Genomic DNA, 21,905 nt, shown 5'->3' with positions numbered 1-21,905 from the left:
CTGAAGGAGCACAGAAGTCCAACTTTCAGGTAGCATATCGTTAACTCTCAGCATGCTGGCCTGGCTTCACCAACAGCAAGGTCCTGTCGCCTCCCTGTCTGTCTTCGGGTCAATACTGAGGGGTGCCTCTGCAGGACAGGACCTCTGCTAGGCCCTACCCTCTCCCCATCCCCAGAGAAGCAGGGAAAGAAAAACTAGAGTCAGCCTCGAGGTGTAGCTGTTGAGTCCTCGGCAGCTGGCCAGAGCTGGTGGATGTTGCCCTCCCCCAAGTTTCCAAATGATGTTGTTTGAATAGGGACAGGGGACAGGGGGAAAGATAGTGGGAAGAGCACAGCACAGCGCAGATGCCTGGCACCGGCTCTGAAGGCAGCATGGCAGCTGCACTGTTGGCTGGGAAGGGTGTGCCCCCACAGAAGTTGCTTACTTTCTCTGAGTCTCACGTTTCCTGAACTGTAAAATGAACCTGTGGGAAAGTCTGTATGACAGGGCAATGAGGAGGGACCTAGTGCAGTGCCAAGTATTTCGTAGGAACTGAACATCATCATAGGAGCTCAGTATTATCGGCATGCTGTTGTCTGATCGTTAAAGGGGTGGTACCCCTTTTCTCAGACTCCCCTGAAATGTACGGTTTGCTCTGAACCCAGAGACTGATGACAAGTCTGCCAGTGTCATTGGGTGCAGCCATTAAGTTGCTGGGGGGAGTGTTTGGGGGGGAGAAGTCAAAGGTGGCTTTGCCCCCCACCCTCAATTCCAGATGAGGAAATTCAGGCTTGAAAAGGGAAAGAGGCCACCTCAAGATCTCATCCCTAGAGGACCCAGCAGCAATCCTTTAAAAAGGAATGTAGGGCTCTTGCCGCTGTGGGTGTGGTCATTGGAACAGAGGTTTTCCATCCATGGAAGGTCCCTGAGGGATTTTTCTTTTCCTCCCTAGGGCCAGCATAAGAGGAGTGAATGGCTCAGCTAGCTCATCTCAAGAGTTATGTGCCCTGGGAGGTGGTTTGCCACTTTCACGTAGGGCTGAGTTGGAGAGAAACAGAGAGCCACCCAGGGTGAGGGGAGGAGTTCCCTGCAGGGCAAGACTTACAGATCACTTGCCCAAGTGGCACCCTAGCTTCTGGCTCCTGGCTCCGGGCCTGGGGCTCTCCCTGAAGCGGGGCTGGCCACTGTGAGGAGCCTGATGGAGGCGGGGACCTCTTGGAGGGCCCAGGCAGTTTGGGTGCCACTTCTGATAAAGCACGTGGTGGCCGCAGTAGGTGCCTGCGTGTTCCCCAGCCTGGCCCGAGCCCAGTGCTGTAGAGAGAAAGTGAAAGGGAAAAAGAACTGCGGGGAGGCGGGAAGGTAGGATGACCAGGGGACGAGCAGCCCCAGACTCGCCGCGGCGCCGGAGCAGCTGGCGGGAGGGAGAGGCCACCAGCAGCGCGCGCTGGATCCCGGGGAACGGCGGTAGGTGAACAGTCTCCTTGGCAGCCCCTAACGCCGGGCTGTCAGCTACTTGCTCAAGGTCACACAGCAAGGCTGGGAGGAGGCGGGGCTGGAATATGCAGAAAGTAGGCTCAGGAAAATACCTGGTTTCCAGCGTATCTGGAAACCCGTATCGGGAACCCGCAGCTTGGCTGTTTAGGATGCTCAGAGTTCCGGGGCCGCGGCCGGGCGGGTGGCGGGAAATGCGGAGAGGCTGGGGCGCAGATGGGGACCGCAGAGCAGACGCACACCCTCGGCCACCCTTGGCGGACTCCGAGCGTCCCGGGTCCTGCAGAGGTGCGCACCTGCGCACGGAGGGGAACACGGGCCCTTACAGTACGTGGGAACTTGGACCAGGGTCGCCCTTCTCTGAGCCTCAGATTCCCTGTGGGGTCAGGCTATATTCCTGCTGTAACTCTGGAATCTGGGTATCTGGCTCTCCAGGTGGGGGCTCCTGCGCAGGAAGGCAGTAGGGAGCTAAACTTTTATAGCCAGAGGATGGGAGAAGACCTCAACTCTCTTTGACCATCTTGGCGAAGGTGTGTGTTGTTGGGGTGAGAGGGAAACCCTGGAATGAACCTATCGCTTTCTCTCTCACTTTTCTATCACATTTTGGAGTCCTGAGTCACACCCTCTTAAGGAGAGACGCTAAAGGGCCCTGGAAAGCCAGCAGGCGATTGCGGGGGTGGGAGTGGGAGGTTGGGTCTCCCTGGGGTCCAGGAAAGCCAGAATCCGAGCCACCATGCTTAGCTTTGTCTGGAACTCTGAAAACCTGCAGTCCTCCTGAGTCCCACAGCCCCTCTTTCCACCCTAGATGGCACAGCAGTGGTGGCAAACACCTAGAAGTCCAAGGCATGGCTCCCTCCCCAATCGCAGCCAGGAGTTTTTAACTTTCCAGGAAGTCTTCAGTCTCTGCTCCCCACTCCAAAGCAAAAATAAATATTCCTGAGTGACATTAAGGAAAATGGTGCTTCTTCCTCTTGGAGGAAGAGGAGCCAAAGGAACTTGACTCCAACAAATCATCACCTTGCAAACCCCCAGCTGCCTGGTCTCCAAATGAGGACCTGGTCTCCAAGAATCTCAGAATGTCTTCAGAGATGATTGATAGGGTATCCCAGGCTCCCCACAGGTGAGCGTCACCTGGGATGATCAACCTGTTTAGGATGCAGGTTCCCGGGCTCACCCCCAGGTGCCCTTGGCTAGGCCTGGGGTGAGGCTGAGACCCTGTAGGTTAAACCATCTATCCCAGGTGACACCAATGTTCGTTTGTGGTGCAAAAGTCCCTCAAGGCACTGACACACAGGGAGGCATTGATTCGATCTAATCTCTCTCCTTCTTTTTTTTTTTTTTTTAAGGTGGAGTCTCACTTTGTTGCACAGGCTGGAGTGCAGTGGCGTGATCCCAGGTCACTACAACCTCCACCTTCTGGGTTCAAGCGATTCTTCTGCCTCAGCCTCCCGAGTAGCGGGACTACAGGCACCCGCCACCCTGCCCAGCTAATTTTTGTATTTTTAGTAGAGACGGTATTTCTCCATGTTTGTCAGGCTGGTCTCGAACTCCCAACCTTAGGTGATCCACCCACCTCAGCCTCCCAAAGTGCTGGGATTACAGGCGTGAGCCACCCCACCCGGTCCATTTTGCCTTTTTCAGACAAATAGCTGGAGTTATATCATGTGTAGCCTCTTCAGATTGGCTTCTTTCACTTGGTGGAGTTGTGTGTTTACTGTTTAAAATTATTTTCATGTATTTATTTATTTTTGAGACAGGGTCTCACCCTATCGCGCAGGCTGGAGTGAAGTGGCACAATCACAGCTTACCCGGCTGATGTGGTGTCATCTCTTTACTCTCTCCCAGTTACAAAACCTCCAGTGGAAATGGAGTCCCAGGAGGTGTTTTGTTTTGTTTTGCTTAAGGTCACATAACAAGCAGTTTGCAGAGGCAAGATTTAAACCCTAGTCTACTGAGAACCCAGTCCCATGCAGCAAGCAGATGTGAACCTCCACAAACCTCCCAGGCGGTCAGAGAGAAACCTGTTGATAGCCAGTCTGTCTGATGGCTGGGGCTTGGTTTCATGTCTTGAGACCCCAGCCTCAGATACCTTGAGAAGAGGAGAGTCAGAAAATTGACCCAAGGACACTCTGCGTCAGTGTGAGGCAATCAGCGAAGTAGCTAGAGGGAGGTGGGAAGCTTCCGGACTTAGCCTCAGATTTGTCTTGAGTCACTCTGACAAATGACTTCCCCTTTCTGAGGGTCATCTATAAAATAAACGTGAGAGCTTGCTTGACGATGTCTGATGTGCACAGAAAAAGCACTTTGGAAAACCACCAAAGAATATTCATGCATTGGGAATAATGATTACAGATCCTAAAGGGATTGTTTAGAAAGATCAGAGAGGGGCTGGGTGCGGCAGCTCATACCTGTAATCCCAGCACTTCGGGAGGCTGAGTTAGGTGGATCGCTTGAGGCCAGGAGTTCAAGACCAGCCTGGGCAACATGGAAAAACCCCATCTCTGCTAAAATACAAAAATTAAAATAAAAAAAAATAGCCAGGCATGATGGTGCACACTTGTAACCTCAACTACTTGAGAGGCTGTGGCATGAGAATGGCCTGAACCTGAGAGGCGGAGGTTACAGTGAGCTAAGATTGCACCACTGCACTCCAGCCTGGGTGACAGAGCAAGATTATGTCTCAGAAAAAAAAAAAAAAAAGTCAGAGCAGAAAGCAGAGGCAGATGGGAAGTTTCCAAACACCAGGAAACACATAGTTAAAAGACAGTTTGGAAAGAGGCATTAGTTCCCACCAAGGACCCAGATACTTTACAGATTCCTTCAATCCTTCTTACATCAAGGACAAAGTCTCTGATTTTCTCTGATCTTGCACAACACCCTAATGCTTGGAAGATTTCTTTTTAACAAGGGGGTAGAGAAGCGGACATTATTTTACTAACATTGTTTCTTTTTCAACCACGTGATGCTACTGGTTGGGTTTTGCTTTTCCATTTATAAATGGAAAAACGTTTTATTTTTATAAAATCATGGTGAAATTTATCATTTTAGCCACTTTCAAACATACAATTCAGTGGCATTAAATATTTCAAACTGTGGTGCAACCCCCACTATCATCCATTTCCAGAACTTTTTCATCATCCCTAACTGACAGTCTACCTATTAAGCAATAAATCCCCACTGTCCCTTTCACCCAGCATGGCAACCCTACTTCCTGTCTCTAAGTTCTGGGCTACTCCAGATACCTCCTATAAATAGAATCATACAATATTTGTCTTTTTGTACCTGGCTTCTTTCGCTTAGCATAATGTTTTCAAAGGTTCATCCATGTCGTGGCATGTGTAATTCCTTTTTATGGCAGAATAGTATTCTAATACGTGGTTAGCCCATATTCTGTTCCTCCATTCATCTGTTGATAGATGCTTGGGTTGTTTCTACCTCTTGACTATTGTGAATAATGCTGCTAGGTACATGGGTGGACAAATATCTGTGTGACTCACCGTTTTCAACTCTAGAAAGCTTTCTTTTAAAATAGGTCTATTTAAGTTTCTTTAAAAAGTTAATTTAAGGAAAATACTAAGGTAAATTGTAGAACAGGGGTATGTCAATATGACCCAAAGAAATGTAATGATGGAATATGAATGCCTGCAGTTTGGCAAACGGGATTAGAGGAAGGACCTGGAAGCTACTGTAAAATCTACGATGAGGGTCTGGTGACTACTAGGTCAAGGGCATGGCAGCAGAGGGCAGCTGAGAGGCTTCAGGAAGGAAAGATGTAAGAATTAAGAAAGAGGCCCAGTGCAGTCAGTGGCTCATGCCTGTAATTCCAGCACCTTGGGAGGTCAAGGCAGGATGATGGCTTGAGACCAGGAGTTCGAGACCAGCCTGAGCAACATAGTGAGACCCCCCCCATCACTACAAAATTAGAAAAGAAAAATTTAGCTGTGCATGGTGGTGAATGCCTGTAGTCCCACTTGGGAGGCTGAGGTGGCAGGATCCCTATAGTCTGGGAGTTTGAGGTCACAGTGAGCTATGATCATATCACTGCACTCCAGCCTAGGCAACAGAGCAAGATCTTCTCTCTTAAAAAAAAACCATAAATAAATAAAAATAAATTTTTGAAAATACAGATTCCACCAAGCCTGGTGGCTCACGGCTGTAATCACAGCACTTTGGGAGGCCAAGGCAGGCAGATCACCTGAGTTCAGGAGTTCAAGACCGGACTCGGAGACATGGTGAAACCCCGTCTCTACTAAAAATACAAAATTAGCTGGGTGTGGTGGTGCATGCCTGTAATATCAGCTACTTGGGAGGCTGTGGCAGGAGAATCACTTGAATCCCAGAAGTGGAGAATGCAGTGAGCAGAGATCATGCCATTGCACTCCAGCCTGGGCAACAAGAGCAAAACTCCAACTCAAAGTAAAAAAAGAAGATAAAGATTCCTGGGCCCAGCAGCAGACTCCCTGAATAGAGCCACTGGGGGTGAGACCCAGGACGCTCTGTGTTTAGCACCCTTCCTAAGTAATTCTCATTCACAGCAGAGCCTGCCAACGGCTGGACTCCACTGTGAGATCCCAGCAAGCAGGACTGGCTCATGGTTCATTTTGGGGTCTCCAGCACCCAGCAGAGTGCGGGGTGGGGGGTGGGGGTGGGGGGGCATGTTAAGTAGAGCCAGATGAATCCGGACTGGAGTGTGGGGCCTGCCTTTGCTAACTGCAGTCACAAGATCCTCATGACGCCACCCACTACCCCAGCACCAGGGTCACGTTCCCTTCCAGGAAAAACTTGTTGGACTCATTTCCAGGTCATTGACTACAGCTAGGAGTGTTGTGGCATGCAGAGGGAAGGCCACCTGAAGCTGGGACAGACCAGGCAAGCGGACATTCTGCATCCCAACCCTGCATTCTGGACAGGGACTGAAGGTCTCCTGGCTGCAGCTTATACAGCTCCTTTTCCTTCTCATCCTGGGACCACCAGGCCCCTCACCTGCAATAACTTTACCATTTACTGGCGAATGCACAAGCTGGAGATGATGTGTCATTTGAGTTTTAAGATTTTCCTGCCAGGCGTAGTGGTTCACGCCTGTACTTTGGGAGGCCGAGGCAGGCAGATCACAAGGTCAGGAGTTCGAGACCAGCCTAATCAACACAGTTAAACCTGGTCTCTACTAAAAATACAAAAATTAGCCAGGTATGGTGGTTAGCACCTGTAGTCCCAGCTACTCAGGAGGCTGAGGTGGGAGAATCGCTTGAATTCAGGAGGTGGAGGTGGCAGTGAGTTGAGACCACACCATTGCACTCCAGCCTAGGTGACAGAGTGAGACTCCATCTCAAAAAGAAAAAAAAGATTTTCCAAGTTGCTATGAGGTTGATGTCCTCAATCAGGACCCAGAGAAGAAAGGTGGCTTGCCTGAACTTTCAGAGGGGGCATCTGTGGTGTCTTTTGTGGGGTTCTGTAGCATTTCCAGGCCCCTCTTGGAGGAAAATCAGAAGTTGTCCCAGGTCAGAGTCCCTGGGAAGCCAGGTAGGAAATGGAGATTTGCATATAGGAGGTTTATTGGGGACGTTCACAGGAAAGAACACCGGAAGGAAAAGGGAAGAAAGCAGGGTTGGGAAGCAGCAGGAGTTGGGGCGCAATGCAGTCACAGCAGAGTCTCAGCCAATCTCATAGGAAGCACTCAGGTTGGGACAACAAGGAAGCTACGTTCACACCCCTCAACCACACCCTGTCCCCCCTGCACAGGCATAGCCTCCCCCATGATCAGCATTCTGCACCAGACTCATACATTTCTTGTAACCAGTGAACCTACATTGATGCATCATTCTCACCCAAGGTCCATGGTTTGTTTACATGAGGGTTCACTCTTGGCGTTGTAGATTCTCTGGGTTTGGACAGATGCATGATGTCATGTATATAATATTATAGTATCACATAGATGCGTTTCACTGCCCTAAAAATCCCATGCTCCGTCTATTCATCCCTCTCTCTCTCCCCCGCACAACCCTGGGCAAACCCTGACCTTTTTATCTCCATCATTTTGCCTTTTTGGAGGAGGGATGGAGTTTTGCTCTTGTTACCCAGGCTGGAGTGTAATGGCGCGATCTTGGCTCACCGCAACCTCCACCTCCTGGGTTCAAGTGATTCTCCTGCCTCACCTACCAAGTAGCTGTGATTACAGGCATGCACCACCATGCCTAGATAATTTTGTATTTTTAGTAGAAACGGTATTTCTCCATGTTTGTCAGGCTGGTCTCGAACTCCCAACCTTAGGTGATCCGCCCACCTCAGCCTCCCAAAGTGCTGGGATTACAGGCATTAGCCACCCCACCCAGTCCATTTTGCCTTTTTCAGACAAATAGCTGGAGTTATACTGTGTGTAGCCTCTTCAGATTGGCTTCTTTCACTTGGTGGAGTTGTTTAAAATTATTTTCATGTATTTAGTTATTTTTGAGACAGGATCTCACTCTTTCACGCAGGCTGGAGTGAAGTGGCACAATCACAGCTCACTGAGGCCTTGACCTTCCCAGGCTCAAGGGAATCCCCACCCTCAGCCTCCTGAGTAGCTGGGACTACAGACGCATACCACAACGCCCAGCTAATTTTTGTATTTTTTGTAGAGATGGAGTTTTGCCATGATGCCCCTGCTGCTCTGAAACTCCTGGGCTCAAGTAATCTGATCCACCCGCCTCGGCCTCCCAAAGTCCTAGGATTACAGGCATGAGCCATCACACCCAGCCTGAACTGTGTTTTTAAACTGTACTCTGTGTAGCTTAGGCAAGAGAGATTTCAAGGACAGAATTGAGCCCTGCTTCTCCTTGCCCCAATCACCCATCCCGTCCAAGCCATCATTTCTCCAGAGCTAAAAGGGACCTGAAAAGGGCCTCTAAGCCATGGATGTCAAACAGAAGAACCAAAAAGGTGTCCAGGCAGAAGGCAATAGGAAGTAGTGGGGCCTCTGGCAATCCTATTTAACCAGTGCTCAATCTTCGTCTGCTCAGGAATTTAGGATCCATGTGAAATTTCATCTGGAAACCACTGCTCTTGTGTGATCCTTTTAATTAACAGATGAGGGCCCTGGGGACCAGAGAGGGGAATGGGCTTGCCCAGGGTCACACAGCCTCTCAGAAGCAGAGCAGTCCCCAGATCTCAGGTCACATGGCTCTCTGAGTCAATTCCATCCCACCAGGCTAATGTAAACACAGCCGTTTCCATGACTGAGCTAGTCATTCTTTCTTTAAACTACTTCCAACTGCTGAGAAGCCCTTTGGCCAGGGACTGGAGCCAATTTTGCTTTTATTTCCAACTTTCCTGTTCTGAAGTTACTTTGTCCTGCCACAGGCTGGTTGGTTCAAAACCAAAGGGCAGGGAGCTGCAATAGAAATCCATTCAAGGGCACTGGAATCCAGACGACGAGGAGAAGCAGCAGGCAGCTGTCAGTGGGGAGCAGCTCTTTGCCTCCTGCAATTCCCAGAGAGCTTACCAATCATTCATTCATCCATTTATTCATTCATTTATGAGACAGGGTCCCACTCTGCTGCCCAGGCTGGAGTACAGTGGTACAATCATTGCTCACTGCAGCTTCAAGCTCCGGAGCTCAAACCATCTTCCTGCCTCAGCCTCCCAAGTAACCAAGACTGCAAGGGCACTCCACCACACTCAGCTCATTTTTTGTATCTTTTATTTCTGAATAGATGGGGTTTCACTATGTTGCCCAGGCTTTTATCAAACTCCTGGTCTCAAGTCATTCTCCCGCCTCTGCCTCTCAAAGTGGTGGGATTACAGGCGTGAGCTCAGACAGCTTACCTCTTAATCACCTTTCTATCTGAGCTGACAGCAGAGCTGGGAAGGTGTACCCAACACCCCAGATGTGGCAACCTCAGTGCTTTCTGCCCCTTCTCTGTGTGGAACTGGCCTGTTTGCATACCCAGGGCCAGCCCCCTCCAAAACCCTCTGTAGAACAAGACCCTCCTGTGCACCTCAATTCCACTGCAGGACAGGACAGAATTGAATCCTGCTTCTCCCTGCCCCAATCACCCATCCCTCCCAAGCTATCATCTTTCCAGCAGGTCAGAGCTAGAAGGGACCTGCAAGGGCCTCCAAGCCCCTCCAAGGATAGCAAATCCAAGTGCCAAAGAGAACATAATGATGTGAAATGTGTCCAGGTGAAAGGCAATAGGGAGTAGTGGGGTCTCTGGTAACAATTGTGTGTGATGGTAATTCACACACACACACACACACACACACACACATTGGCTTAGGAAACAAAACAAGTAGGCCTACCAACCAGATTCAACTTTTGACTTTGAAGCCAAGCCCTGTAGCACATGTGAGAAGCCTGCAGGTCAGAGGGGGGATTCAGACCCAACCAAGAGCAATATTTCCAGACCTCTCCTGACATGAAGCCCATCTGACCTCCTGCCCCCATTACACACATATACATGCCCACACATGCATGTACACACATGCACACATGTCTTCCAGTCTCCCTGCCGTGAGGACAAATGATCAGATCCTGCATCTTTTCCAGGCCCATAAGCCCTGGAGTGTTGCTACACGCCTCAGTTTCCTGTCTCCTATGACCTCCTCATGCCACTCCCGGAAGTAAAAGTCTTGAGTGAGACCAGTCGTTTCTCTAAGTCTTCTCTCTGTCTCATTTTCCTGGGATACCTACACTTGGTTGGCCAACAGCAGGCTGGAGAGCGAGGGGCTTCCTCCTCTACGTCCATCTCCTCCCCCATCCTGCTCATGTCCAGCGTGTTCTTATCTCTTCCCCAGGACTGTGGGCTCTTGGGCACAAGTCAAGCCATCCCCAGACAGCCTATAGGGTGGCAAGAGCAGAGGTTTGTTTCTTTGTGAGCATTTCTAGGTTCCAGGCTCTGGGCAGGCCCTGTGGTTGGTGAGCCACAGAGGTACCAACGCTACCCCATGAACCCTCCTGTTTCTTTTCTTTTCAACTCTTGGGCCTTTAAACTTTTGATTAACTGCCTAGCCCACCCCAGTTCACAGTACATTATGATCTTTGATTCACCTGAGGGATCACTCTTCATTAATGTCCCTACTTCCCGTTCTGGGTACCCATTCTAATGCATTTCAGGTGTATTCTTCTGTTTGTGTGTGCTCTTATAAAACATGTTTTCCACTGGGTGCCGTGGCTCATACTTGTAATCCCAGAAGTTTGGGAGGCCGAGGCAGATGGATCACCTGAGGTCAGGAGTTCAAGACCACCCTGGCCAATGTGGCAAAACCTTGTCTCTACTAAAAACAAAAATTAGCTTGGCATGGTGGCACACACCTGCAATCCCAGCCATGTGTTGCTTTTTAAGGTGCATGTGTGTCACTTTGCTCATCAGGAAGATCTGGAGCTCTTATAGAGCTCATCCAGTTTCTATTGAGACAGAGTCTCACTCTGTCACCCAGACTGCATTTGATCTTAACTCACTGCAACCTCCACCTCCCAGGTTCAAGTGATTCTACTGCCTCAACCTCCCGTGTAGCTGGGATTACAGGTGCATGCCACCACACCAGCTGATTTTGGTATTTTTAGTAGAGATAGGGTTTCACTGTGTTGGCCAGGCTGGTCTCGAACTCCTGATCTCAGGTAATCCACCTGCCTCAGCCTCCCAAAGTGCTGGGATTATAGCTGTAAGCCACCACCCTTGGCTTGAAGCCTCCTTGCAGGTCCCTTCTAGCTCTGACCTGCTGGAAAGATGATGGCTTGAGTGGGATGGGTGATTGGGCAGGGGGAGGCAGGATCCAATTCTGTCCTGTCCTGCAATGGAATCGAGGTACACAGGGAGGTCCTCTTCTACAGAGGGTCTTGGAGGGGACTGCCCTGGTACCCAAACAGGCCAGTACCACACAGAGAAGGATCTGGAAGCACTGAGGTTGCAGCATCCAGGGTGTTGAGTGCACCTTCCCAGCTCTGGTGCCAGCTCAGATGGGAAGGTGACAGTATTATAGTACAGTATCTCTCCCCTAAAATGTCATCTGGGTCTACATTGCAAGCCTCTTGGCAGGGACTGTGTGGTAAACTTCTTCGGGGCCCCTAAGGAACTGAGCTCAGTGACTTTCTTATGGGGTGCTCAGCAAGTCATTGTTTTACAGCTTTCCAGGGGAAAAGTGAGACATGTTTCTTAGAGTTTATCTGGAGGACTACAGGGTGCATGAGGAAAAGGGGAACTCATTTCAACTATTACCTCTGCAAAGAAGCTGTTTGGGGTCTGGTCATGGTAGATAGGCATTCCTAGGCTCCTGGCTTCCCACCACCATCTGGCCCCCGGAATCAGCTTGTCATGAGGTTGGAGAGCAGGATGGTATGGTTGGGGGAAAGGCAAAGGAGAAGGAAAGACTGCCAGACAACGAGGAATCAGAATCTCAAAACGACCCAACTGAAGGGGCTCCCACACTCACTGAAATGGAAGCTCAGAGGGCTAAGGTAGTGTACTCAGGATCAAAGGCAGAGCAGAAACTCAAACCGTGTCTCTAGGCACACAGTTCAGAGGTCTTCCAATTCCTCCTCAGGAGAAGTTCATGGTCTCCTGAGGGGAGATATGCCTTCTCTCTTTTTTTTTTGAGACAGAGTCTCACTCTGTCACCCAGACTGGAGTGCAGTGGCGTGATCTTGGCTCACTGCATCCTCCACCTCCACAGATGAGGTTCAAGCAATTTTCCTGCTCAGCCTCCCGAGTAGCTGGGATTACAGGCACCCGCCACCACGCCTGGCTAATTTTTGTATTTTTGTAGAGATGAGGTTTAACTATATTAGCAGGCTGGTCTTGAGCTTCTGACCTCAAGTAATCTGCCCACCTCGGCCTCCCAAACTGCTGGGATTACAGGCATGAGCCTCCACCCCCGGCCTCCTTCTCATGCTCTTTAATCACAGTTCAGAGCAGTGCTGGAGGCTTTTAGGGGTAGCAAAAGAGCCTCCTTCTCCCTGGCAGTGCTTCCTTACACCCTCAAAGATAGACTCCCCTCCTCTGGGAAGAAAGCATTTAATGAACTGGACGTGATCTCAGTGGCTGCATCTGTAAAATGGGTATAATCATACCAATCTCCCAGAGTTGCCATCAGCAGTTGAAAGAGAATAGTAAATGCAAGGCATCCAGCACAGCCCCAGACACGAAGAACTCTTTCCTTGTCACTCTCACGGAGGTAAGAAGCACCTAATAATAATGACGGCCATCACACATATCGTCCTCATCATGCAGAAGTTTTGTGCTGCTGTAAGCTACTCGTCATTCAGCACTTACTGATCACCAGTCCCTTTTCTAAGGGCTCCATGCGACTTAACTCCCCTAATTCTTATGAGTTGCCAATTATCATTATTCCTATTTTACAGATGAGGTAACTGAGGCTCTAACTGGTTTAAGAAATGAACTCGTGGCCGGGCATGGTGGCTCACGCCTGTAATCCCACCACTTTGGGGCTGAGGTGGGGGATCACCGGAGGTCGGGAGTTCAAGACCAGCCTGGACAACATGGCAGAACCCCATCGCTACTAAAAATACAAAAATTAGCTGGGTGCAGTGATGGGCACCTGTAATCCCAGCTACTTGGGAGGCTGAGGCAGGAGAATTGCTTGAACATGGGAGGTGGAGTTTGCAGTGAGCCGAGATTGCACCATTGTACTCCAGCCTCGATGACAGAGTAAGACTCTGTCTCAAAAAAAGAAAAAAAAAAGAAGTTGCTCAGAGTGTAGTGTGTTGTTTGGTAGGGGTAGTCTCAAAGTCAGCAAATTTCACCCCAAAGCTCATCATCGAAGCTCCCAATCATTTCCCACCAGCTGAGACGGGGCATCATGCAGCACACAGAAGAGCTGCATCTACTGATTTCAGGTCGCTTCAGTCTGAGTTAGAACACTCTGGCAACCCTTGATTTTCCTCGGGGGAGAGAGAAATGAATTGTTATGTCAGATACCTGTTTAGTATTAATACTTGGTCTTTCAAGTCCTGCATGCAGTGTGAAGTGGGGATGAAAACAAACCCCAAAGAGGACTTTTGGTGCCAAAAGATAAGGAACATTTTCTCAAGTTAGATGTGGAAGGTGGTGGCCCTGGAGGAAACAGTTTCAAAGAGGACCTTCTAAAAATACTTCCCGTTTACCAAGAAGACACAGACCGCAACTCTGCCCTGCCCCCAGATGGCTGTTCAAAAGGAGAAATTGTCTTGCCACTACACCTTCCCTCCCTGAGTGAGGGCACCTCCCCAGGGTGGCGGGGGAGACCAAGAGCAATTCAAAAAGGCAAAAAGGCTATCGAGTGGGCTGAGGCTTTGGAGTCGGGTAGTTTGGTTCAAATCTCAGCTCACTCATCTCTCTGAGCCTGTCTCTTCGTCTGAAAAAAAATAGGAATACAAATAGCTGATGTGTAAGTTAGACCAAATGGGGTAATGTTTGTAAGTCACGTCATTTGCTGCCCGGCACTTGCTGGGCACTGTGAATTCTAGTTCATTATCATTGCCGGGGATGGAGAGAGCCTGCCATGTGCAGAAACATGCTGAGGGCTGAGAGGAGGTAAGCTAGAGGGATGCGGTCCCTGCCCTCCCTGGGCTGGGGGGTAACCGAAGGGCTCTCTCTCTCTTGCCATAGGATGATCAGGACCATCTTTTTCCTCTACCCTCCTCTGGTATTGCAGGTTGGAGAAAGAGTGAAATGAAGGGGCCTTTGAAGCACCTCCTAAGCATCTATAGGCGTAGGAAACTTGGCTCTGGGGATAGAGGAAGGTCCCAGGCCAAGATCCAAGCAGATCTTGGTGTGACTGGAAGGCAGCTATGGTGTTGTGGGGAAACCTAGAGTCTCGGGCCTGAGTCTTAGCTTTGACACCCCCTAATGTAATGAGCTTCCTTTGACTGTGCGCTTCTTACGTAGCTGGCATGCCACACAGAAGTCCCCTTGGCTTTCAGATGATCCTGTTGGGCAATCATTTTGTTTGTTTGAGACGGTGTCTTACTCCATCACCCAGGCTGGAGTGCAGTGACATGATCTTGGCTCACTGCAGCCTCCGCCTCCCAGGTTCAAGTGATTCTTCTGCCTCAGCCTCCCAAGTTGCTGGGATTACAGGAGCGTACACCATGCCCAGCTAATTTTTGTATTTTTAGGAGAGATGGGATTTCATCATGTTACCCAACCTGGTGTTGATCTCCTGACCTCAAGTGATCCCACTGCCTCAGCCTCCCAAAGTGCTGAGCTGCAAGGCGATCTTCATTCTCCAGATCTAATGTTGGGGAAACTGATGCTCAGAGAGGTCAAGCGACTTGGCTAAGACATCACAGCCAGGATTCCGACTCAAGCTCCTAAACCACATGACCTTGAACAAGCCATTTCACTGCGGTATATGAACCTCCTCCAAGGTGAAATGGGCATAACACTCTACCCTGCCTTCTCCTCAGAGCTCTGTGGGAACTCAGATGGGGAGAGAGGCAGAAGTCCATTGTGAGCTGCAAATCCCTGCTCATCCAAGAGGAAGTACTTAAGGTACAGGAAGTACTACCTTCAGTCTTAAGGAAGCAGGAAGAGGGGCGCCGAAATGTGTACTGGGGACTTCCAGGAGTGGGTTTCCTCTTGTCCAGGTTGAGCCAGTGACACAGATCGTAGGCCCTCTGGTGACTTTCTGCCCAGGCAACTTCTCTGTGTTGGTGATGGGGTGTGTGGCCAGATCATCCAAGCTCTCCTGCTGGCTGTGCTGTAGGCTGCAGTTTTTGTTTTTGTTTTTGTTTTTTTGACACAGTCTGGCTCTATCACCCAGGCTGGAGTGTAGCCTCAACCTCCTGGGCTCAAGCGATCCTTCCAGCTTAGTCTCCCAAGTAACTGGAATTATAGGCACATGCCACCACAGCTGGCTCATTTTTGTGTTATTTATAGAGATAGGGTTTTGCCATGTTGCCCAAGCTGGTCTCAAACTCCTGGACTCAAGTGATTCTCCTGCCTCGGACTCCCAAAGTGCTGGAGTTTCTACATATGTCAGCTACCATGCCCAGCCTGCGGAGGGCTTTCTTCTTCCAAAGAAGTCTGTGGGTCCCCTTATGCAAAAGAACAGAAAGCTTGGCTTCACAAAGTTTGACCTAGGAGGAAATGGAAGGGAAAGGGTCCCTTTGTCACTCACAGAGGTAGGAAGCGAACTAATAATAACCATGGCCATCACAGATATCATCCTCACCATGCAGAAGTTTTGTGCTGCCTTAAGCTACTCTTCATTCAGCTCTTACTGATCGCCAGTCCCCTTTCTAAGGGCTCCATGTGACTTAACTCCCCTAATTCTTATGGGTTGTCAATTATCATTATTCCCATTTTACAGATAAGGAAACTGAGGCTCCAAGTGGTCTAAAAAATGAACTTGCCCACGTTGCAGTGCGTTGGTAGGTAAGGGTAGTCTCAGAGTTGGTCAATTTCACCCTAAAGCTCACGATACTTGCCTTCTTTCCCTTCTCAATGTATTTCTCTGACTGAAGGCTTAATCACATGGCAATGTCATTAGATCTTGAAGAAGAGATTGTCAATAAGTGAGGGTGGGCTAAATGTCTCCAGTCTCCTCCCTACAGTCCCTCCCACCATGCCGCATCTGTGATATGGCCTGCATCTCACAGGGGCAGGGGAGAGCAGGTGCAAGGTCAGCCACCGACAGACCATGGGGTCTTGTGGAAGTCATGTCCTTCCCAGGGTCTCAGTCTTGTCATCTATAGAGTGAAGGAAAGAGACCAAGCTTAAAGGTCCCTGGCAGAGCTGGTGCCCTGTCAGAAAACTGAGTTAGGGTAACTTGCCCAAAGTCTGAAATCACACAACTCATTCAGAGTTGCTAGGGTCACTCTGGAGCTCTTGTCAGGTGATCACACTACCTCAAAGAGGAGGTAGATTGCTGCCATGTAGGTTCTCCATAAAGACCACGGGTGGAATGGGAGGCAGGCAGCTGGCAGGAGTGGGGGCAAGGGAGTCTTCTCTCACTGCTCTGAGAGAACAGTCAGTTGTGTGCCCGTGTCCCAGAACAAGGTGCTGGGAGGGGTGGAGCATCCCACCTCACCCCACCCCCACCTCCCAGCCTTGGCCCCACTTCCGGAAAAGGGTGGTGGCCCCATCTTTCAGTTCTGCTTCCTCCAGTCACGGCTGGCTGGGACCTCGCTGCAAGCCGGTTATGTTTGGGTTCCTGCAGACCCTACTCAGTCATCATGAACAAGCAGCCCCTGTCAGTGCCCCAGGTTGGACTGGAAAGATCATTCTCTCTGACCTCCGGGGTCTGTGCTGAGCCCCTCCATAAGCAGTGAGAGCTGTGGATAAGTGCAAGAAAATGAGTCTCTGGGCCGGGTGTGGTGGTGGGTGCCTGTAATCACAGCTACTCAGGAGGTGGAGGCAGGAGAATCACTTGAACCTGGGAGGTGGAGGCTGCAGTGAGCCGAGATTGCACCACTGCACTCCAGCTTGGGTGATAGAATGAGACTCTGTCTCAAAAAAACAAAAAACAAAAAAAGGAAAAGGAGTCTCTGGAATGGGGTGACAAGTTGCACGTGTTTTCTCTCATGAGCTTAACCTTCAATTCATTCTCTTCTGGGCCCAGGATAGGGCAGTAGCAGGCTCCCTCGGGTCCTCCAGCTTCAGGGCCAGCTCTCCTCTTACCTCCTCCAGGAAGTTCCCTTTGTTTCCTTTTGGCCTTCATCTGCATGCCATGTGTGGTGTGTTGAAAGGTGGACTCCCCAAAAGATATGTCCATATCAAATCCCTGGAACCTGTCAGTGTGACTTTATTTGGAAAAAGGGTCTTTGCAGATAGAATTAAGGGCCTGGGTGCAGTGGCTCACATCTGTAATCCCAGCACTTTGGGAGTGCTGAAATGGGAGGATCACCCGAGGTCAGGAGTTCAAGACCAGCCTGGCCAACATGGTAAAATCCCATTTCTACTAAAAATACAAAAATTAGCTGGGCATGGTTGTGGGAACCTGTAGTCCCAGCTACTCAGGAGACTGAGGCAAGAGAATCGCTTGAACCCAGGAGAGGGAGGTTGCAGTGAGCCAAGATCGTACCACTGCACTCCAGCCTAGGTGACAGAGACTCCATCTCAAAAAGAAAAATACAGTTCAATGATCTTTTTGGAATATTTACAGAATTGTGCAACCATCTCCTATCCTCACAGTCAATTTTAGAACATTTCATCACCCCTCAAAGAAACAACTCATCAGCAGTTGTTCCCCGTTTTCTTCTAAAACTGCTCTCTGCCATGCCCTAGGCAACCACTAATATTCTTCCTTTTTAAAAAACAATAATAATAGAGATAGGATCTTGCTATGTTGTCCATGCTGGTCTTGAACACCTGGGCTCACTGTCTCAGCCTCCCAAAGTGCTGGGATTTCAGGCATGAGCCACCATGCCCCACCCCTTCTACTTTCTGTCTCTATGGATTTGCCAAATCTGGACATTTCAAATAGAATCATATATTATGTGACCCTTGTGTCTGGCTTCTTCAGTTGGCATTTCATCCACATTGTAGCATGTATCAATGCTTTCTCCCTTTAGTGGTGGAATATTTTATTTCATAAATAAGCAATATTTTGTTTATCCATTCATTTTTTGATAGATATTTGGGTTTTTTTCATATTTTGGCTATTATGAGTTATGCTTCTATGACCATTCATGTATGTGTTTTTGTGTAGATATATCTGGGGTTTTTATTTTCTTTTATTAATACATAATATTATACATATTTATGGGGTACATGTGAGTATTTATTACATTCATGGAATGTGTAATGATCGTGTCAGGATATTTAAGTATTTAAGGGATTGTTTAAAGATTAAATGAAGGCTGGGCAGGGTGGCTCACACCTTTAATCCCAGCACTTTGGGAGGCCGAGGCGGGTGGATCATGAGGTCAAGAGATCGAGACCATCCTGGTCAACAAGGTGAAACCCTGTCTCTACTAAAAATACAAAAATTAGCTGGGCATGGTGGTGCGTACCTGTAGTCCTAGCTACTCGAGAGGCTGAGGCAGGAGAATTGCTTGAACCCAGGAGGTGGAGGTTGCGGGGAGCCGAGATTGTGCCATTGCACTCCAGCCTGGATAACAGTGAGACTCCATCTCAAAAAAAAAAAAAAAAGATTAAATGAAATAGCATAAAAACTATTTAATACACCCTTCAACAAATGATGATGAGGAAATCTTAGAATCTACTCAGACTCCTTCAGTTTACATATTAGGAAACTTAGGCACAGAAAAGAGAAGAGACTCACTCAAGGCCACCCAAGGCAGTAGAGCACTGCAGTTAAATGCAGGGCCTTTAGCTGGACTCTCTGGGTTCAAATCCTGGTTCCAGTAGGATATGGGTTTCCTTACATAAATCACTTCACCTCTCTCAGCCTCTGTTTTCTCATATGCAACGTGAGGATAACAACAGTACCTTCCTTACATGGTTGCTGATATGAGGATTAAATGTGCCAGCTCATGCCTGGCATATAGTAAGTGCTTTATAAATCTTAGCAGTTACCATTCATGGCAGTGCCAAATGTGGGACAGGTCTCCTGACTCTCTGGTGTGAGATTGATGGAATCCACACTTCCCAGTTCCCTTTTCTACCTCCTGGTATCTTCTCATGTGGTTGTAAGTTCCTTGGAGGAAGGGAATGTGGCTTCCTCTATCCACCACCCTGAGCATGTAAGAAGTGCTGAATGAGCACTTTTATTCACTCCTTGCATCCCCAGCCTTCACCAGCTGGGAGTTGCTGTAGGTGTCAATCTTCCACCTCTTTCCACACCCTGGCAGGTGACTGAGCGTGTCTTCCCTCCCAGGCAGCACACAGTGTGCCACCATGGAGTTGGGACCCCTAGAAGGCAGCAGTTACCTGGAACTTCTCAACAGCAATGCTGACCCCCTGCACCTCTACCACTTACATGACCCAATGGACCTGGCTGGAGAAGAGGAGACTGAGCTTCAATCAGGTGGGCCCTCTTCCCTCTGGCCTCTCCCTGTATCCCCCACCCCTCAGCTTGCTGTAGAGATGGCAATCAGGGGAAGTTCCCACTCCTGTGCTCCCGTCAGCACCAAGGACAGCTCTCGCGTCTACGGACCGCTTGCTGAAGATGAGGTTGATCTGCCAGCCCTACCCTGCCTCTCCCTCCTTCCCCACCAGCCCTCTTCCCAGAAATTTCCTGCTTCATCCAAGGGACTTTTCCTCTCAGAACCTGACACGGACACCATCAACTGTGACCAGCTCAGCAGGCTGATGCGCTACATGGAAGGGGATGAAGAGACCAGGGAGGCTTATGCCAGTATCGGTGAGGAAACATGAGCCTGGAAAAGAATAGTCAAGGGAAAGAGTTGTTATCACTTGTCAATCTCACAAGTGATAACATGGGAATGGCAGGCCCCTCCCATGAAAATCATGGCAAGAAAGATACACAGTAAAGGCTCGAAGAGGCGGGAGATGGAGGCCAGTGGGGGAAATAGGCCCCTTAACTAATGACCACTAGGCAAACAAAATTTCATGTATATATTCTCCACCTCCATTTCTATGCCCATTTCTGTTTCTTGCTCTTCTGTCCATCCTTTCTACAAAGCTCATACCATACACCTCTGTCCCTTTTCCTCCCAGCTCCTTAGCCAAGCTACCCTAGTATTTGTAATAACTAGCATTTACTGGATACTCATAGCATGTTGATTTCTGTCCATACATTATCATCTGGAATCCTTACAACAAAGGAAATGCATATTATTAGTTTCTGTCTTTTACAAATGAGGAAATTGAGGTTTAGAGAGGTGAAACAACCTAACCCAGGTTGCATCAGAGAGAGTAATGTTCAGATCTGAAATTCTAACCTAGATCTTTCTCATTTCAAAGTCTCCATTTTTAACTACAAAAAAAGAAAGTGTCTGGGGTTGGAAGGTTTGCTAAGGCTTAAGCAGAGAAGCTAATGTGCAGCTTTCAGACAAGGCCAGAACTCTCGGGGAGAGGTGGTGGTGGTGTTTCTGCTAGTGGCGTATTTTCTGGGGAAGGGAAGTGGGACAGAGAATCCCTTCCCACCAGCATCACCACCATCTGATACGGAGCCAGTGTTGAATTAGAAAATCGTTCCCCTTTTCTGGAGGATGCAGTCCCTACCAGTAAATAACTGCTTGGCTAGCAAAGTGCAAGCTGTATTCCTGCCCCCATTTTCCCTTTTGGCTAGGGCACAGTGAACAACCTGCAAAACGATTCTTAGTGGTGCTCTTCCTGGCAACCCAGGAACCGCATCATTCAGCAGCCCTGTGCCCGATGCAAATGTGGCCAATTTTTCCCTAGGGCACAGTTTACTGAACATCATACAAAAGAAGAAAATGGAGGAAACTGGTAATTGTTCATGTTTCTGAAATTACAGAACTGAGAGCCGTCTGACTGCTTCCTTCCTTTCCTGGGAATTTACATGGGAGAAGGAGGAGTGATTGGGCAGAGGACAATCACATTTCTTCACAACTGGAGGCAGTCATGAAGGATCTGGTCACGTCTTAGGATTTGGGTTTTTGTCTTTTTCTTAGGGGCATCTCCATAGACAGTGGAAGCTGCCTAAGCAAGTAGCTGAGGCAAGTAGATGAGGCAGTCCAGTTTCTGTTGCTTAGAACAACATACTGATACTGAGTGATTTATAAAGAAAACAATTATCTCTTAATGGTTCTGGAGGCTGAGAAGTCCAAGGTTAGGGGTGGCATCTGGTGAGGGCCTTCTTGCTGTTAAGAGACTCTCTGCAGAGTCCCAAGGCAGTGCAGGGCATCGCGAGGCAAAAGGTTTCAGTGTGAGAGTCTCTCTTCCTCTTCTCATAAAACCACTAGTCTCACTCCCATGACAACCCACTAATTTATTAACTTCTTTATTCACTAATTCATGAACAGATTAACCCATTCATGAGGGAAGAGCCCCAGTCACTTCTTAAAGGTCCCACCTCTCAATGTTACCACATAGGAGATTACACTTATATGTGAGTTTTGGAGAAGACAAACATTCAAACCATAACAGGCAGCATCACCCAAGTCTGCTCCTGAGGTCTGTGGGTGTTCTCTCTGCTTCTAGAAGGTGAAGCCCAGGCCTGGGAAAGTATTCTTTTGCAGCATCCTGAAATATGACCTTAGCTTCCAAATGTGTAAGCTGGAGATAACAAATCACATCCACCATCATGGGATGGTTGTAAGACTGAGTAAGTTACAATGTGTAAAGCATTTAGAAAAGGAATTTGCAGAGTAAGCATTAAGTAAACGTTAGTTACTACCCCACAACCACCATCACCATTGTCAAGCCATCATTATCATCGTCTTAGTTTCCATCACCTTCATTATGGCCATCATTCCATTCCTCAGCTCAAAAGTCTTCTATGGCTCCCCATTGCTTATGAAACCAAGTCCTAACTTTCCCTAACATGAAACTTCTACTGCCATCACCTATCTCTGAGGGTTTTCTAAACATATTCTGAACATCTTTCTTCATTCTGTCACTATGACC

General features: G+C 48.8%; 1 protein-coding gene across 20 annotated transcripts in view; it reads left to right on the top strand.

Moving 5' to 3' along the window:
- CIITA (class II major histocompatibility complex transactivator) overlaps positions 1-21,905 on the top strand; it is a 60,930-nt gene that overhangs the window by 11,772 nt on the left and 27,253 nt on the right. For 8 of the 20 annotated variants that reach the window (XM_078344768.1, XM_078344761.1, XM_078344759.1 and 5 more), the window contains exon 2: positions 19,228-19,713. In XM_078344768.1, the coding sequence (XP_078200894.1) occupies positions 19,228-19,713 (486 nt within the window). Of the gene's footprint in view, positions 1-1,366; positions 1,444-19,227; positions 19,714-21,905 lie in introns of those variants that run through there. The other 12 variants (XM_078344769.1, XM_078344767.1, XM_078344766.1 and 9 more) reach the window with 5 other exon arrangements.

Source organism: Callithrix jacchus, chromosome 12, assembly GCF_049354715.1.
Source record: "Callithrix jacchus isolate 240 chromosome 12, calJac240_pri, whole genome shotgun sequence".
Classification (NCBI taxonomy): Eukaryota; Metazoa; Chordata; class Mammalia; order Primates; family Cebidae; genus Callithrix; species Callithrix jacchus.
The sequence above is the reverse complement of the archived record's forward strand: the minus strand, read 5'-3'. Positions and strand labels throughout refer to the sequence as shown.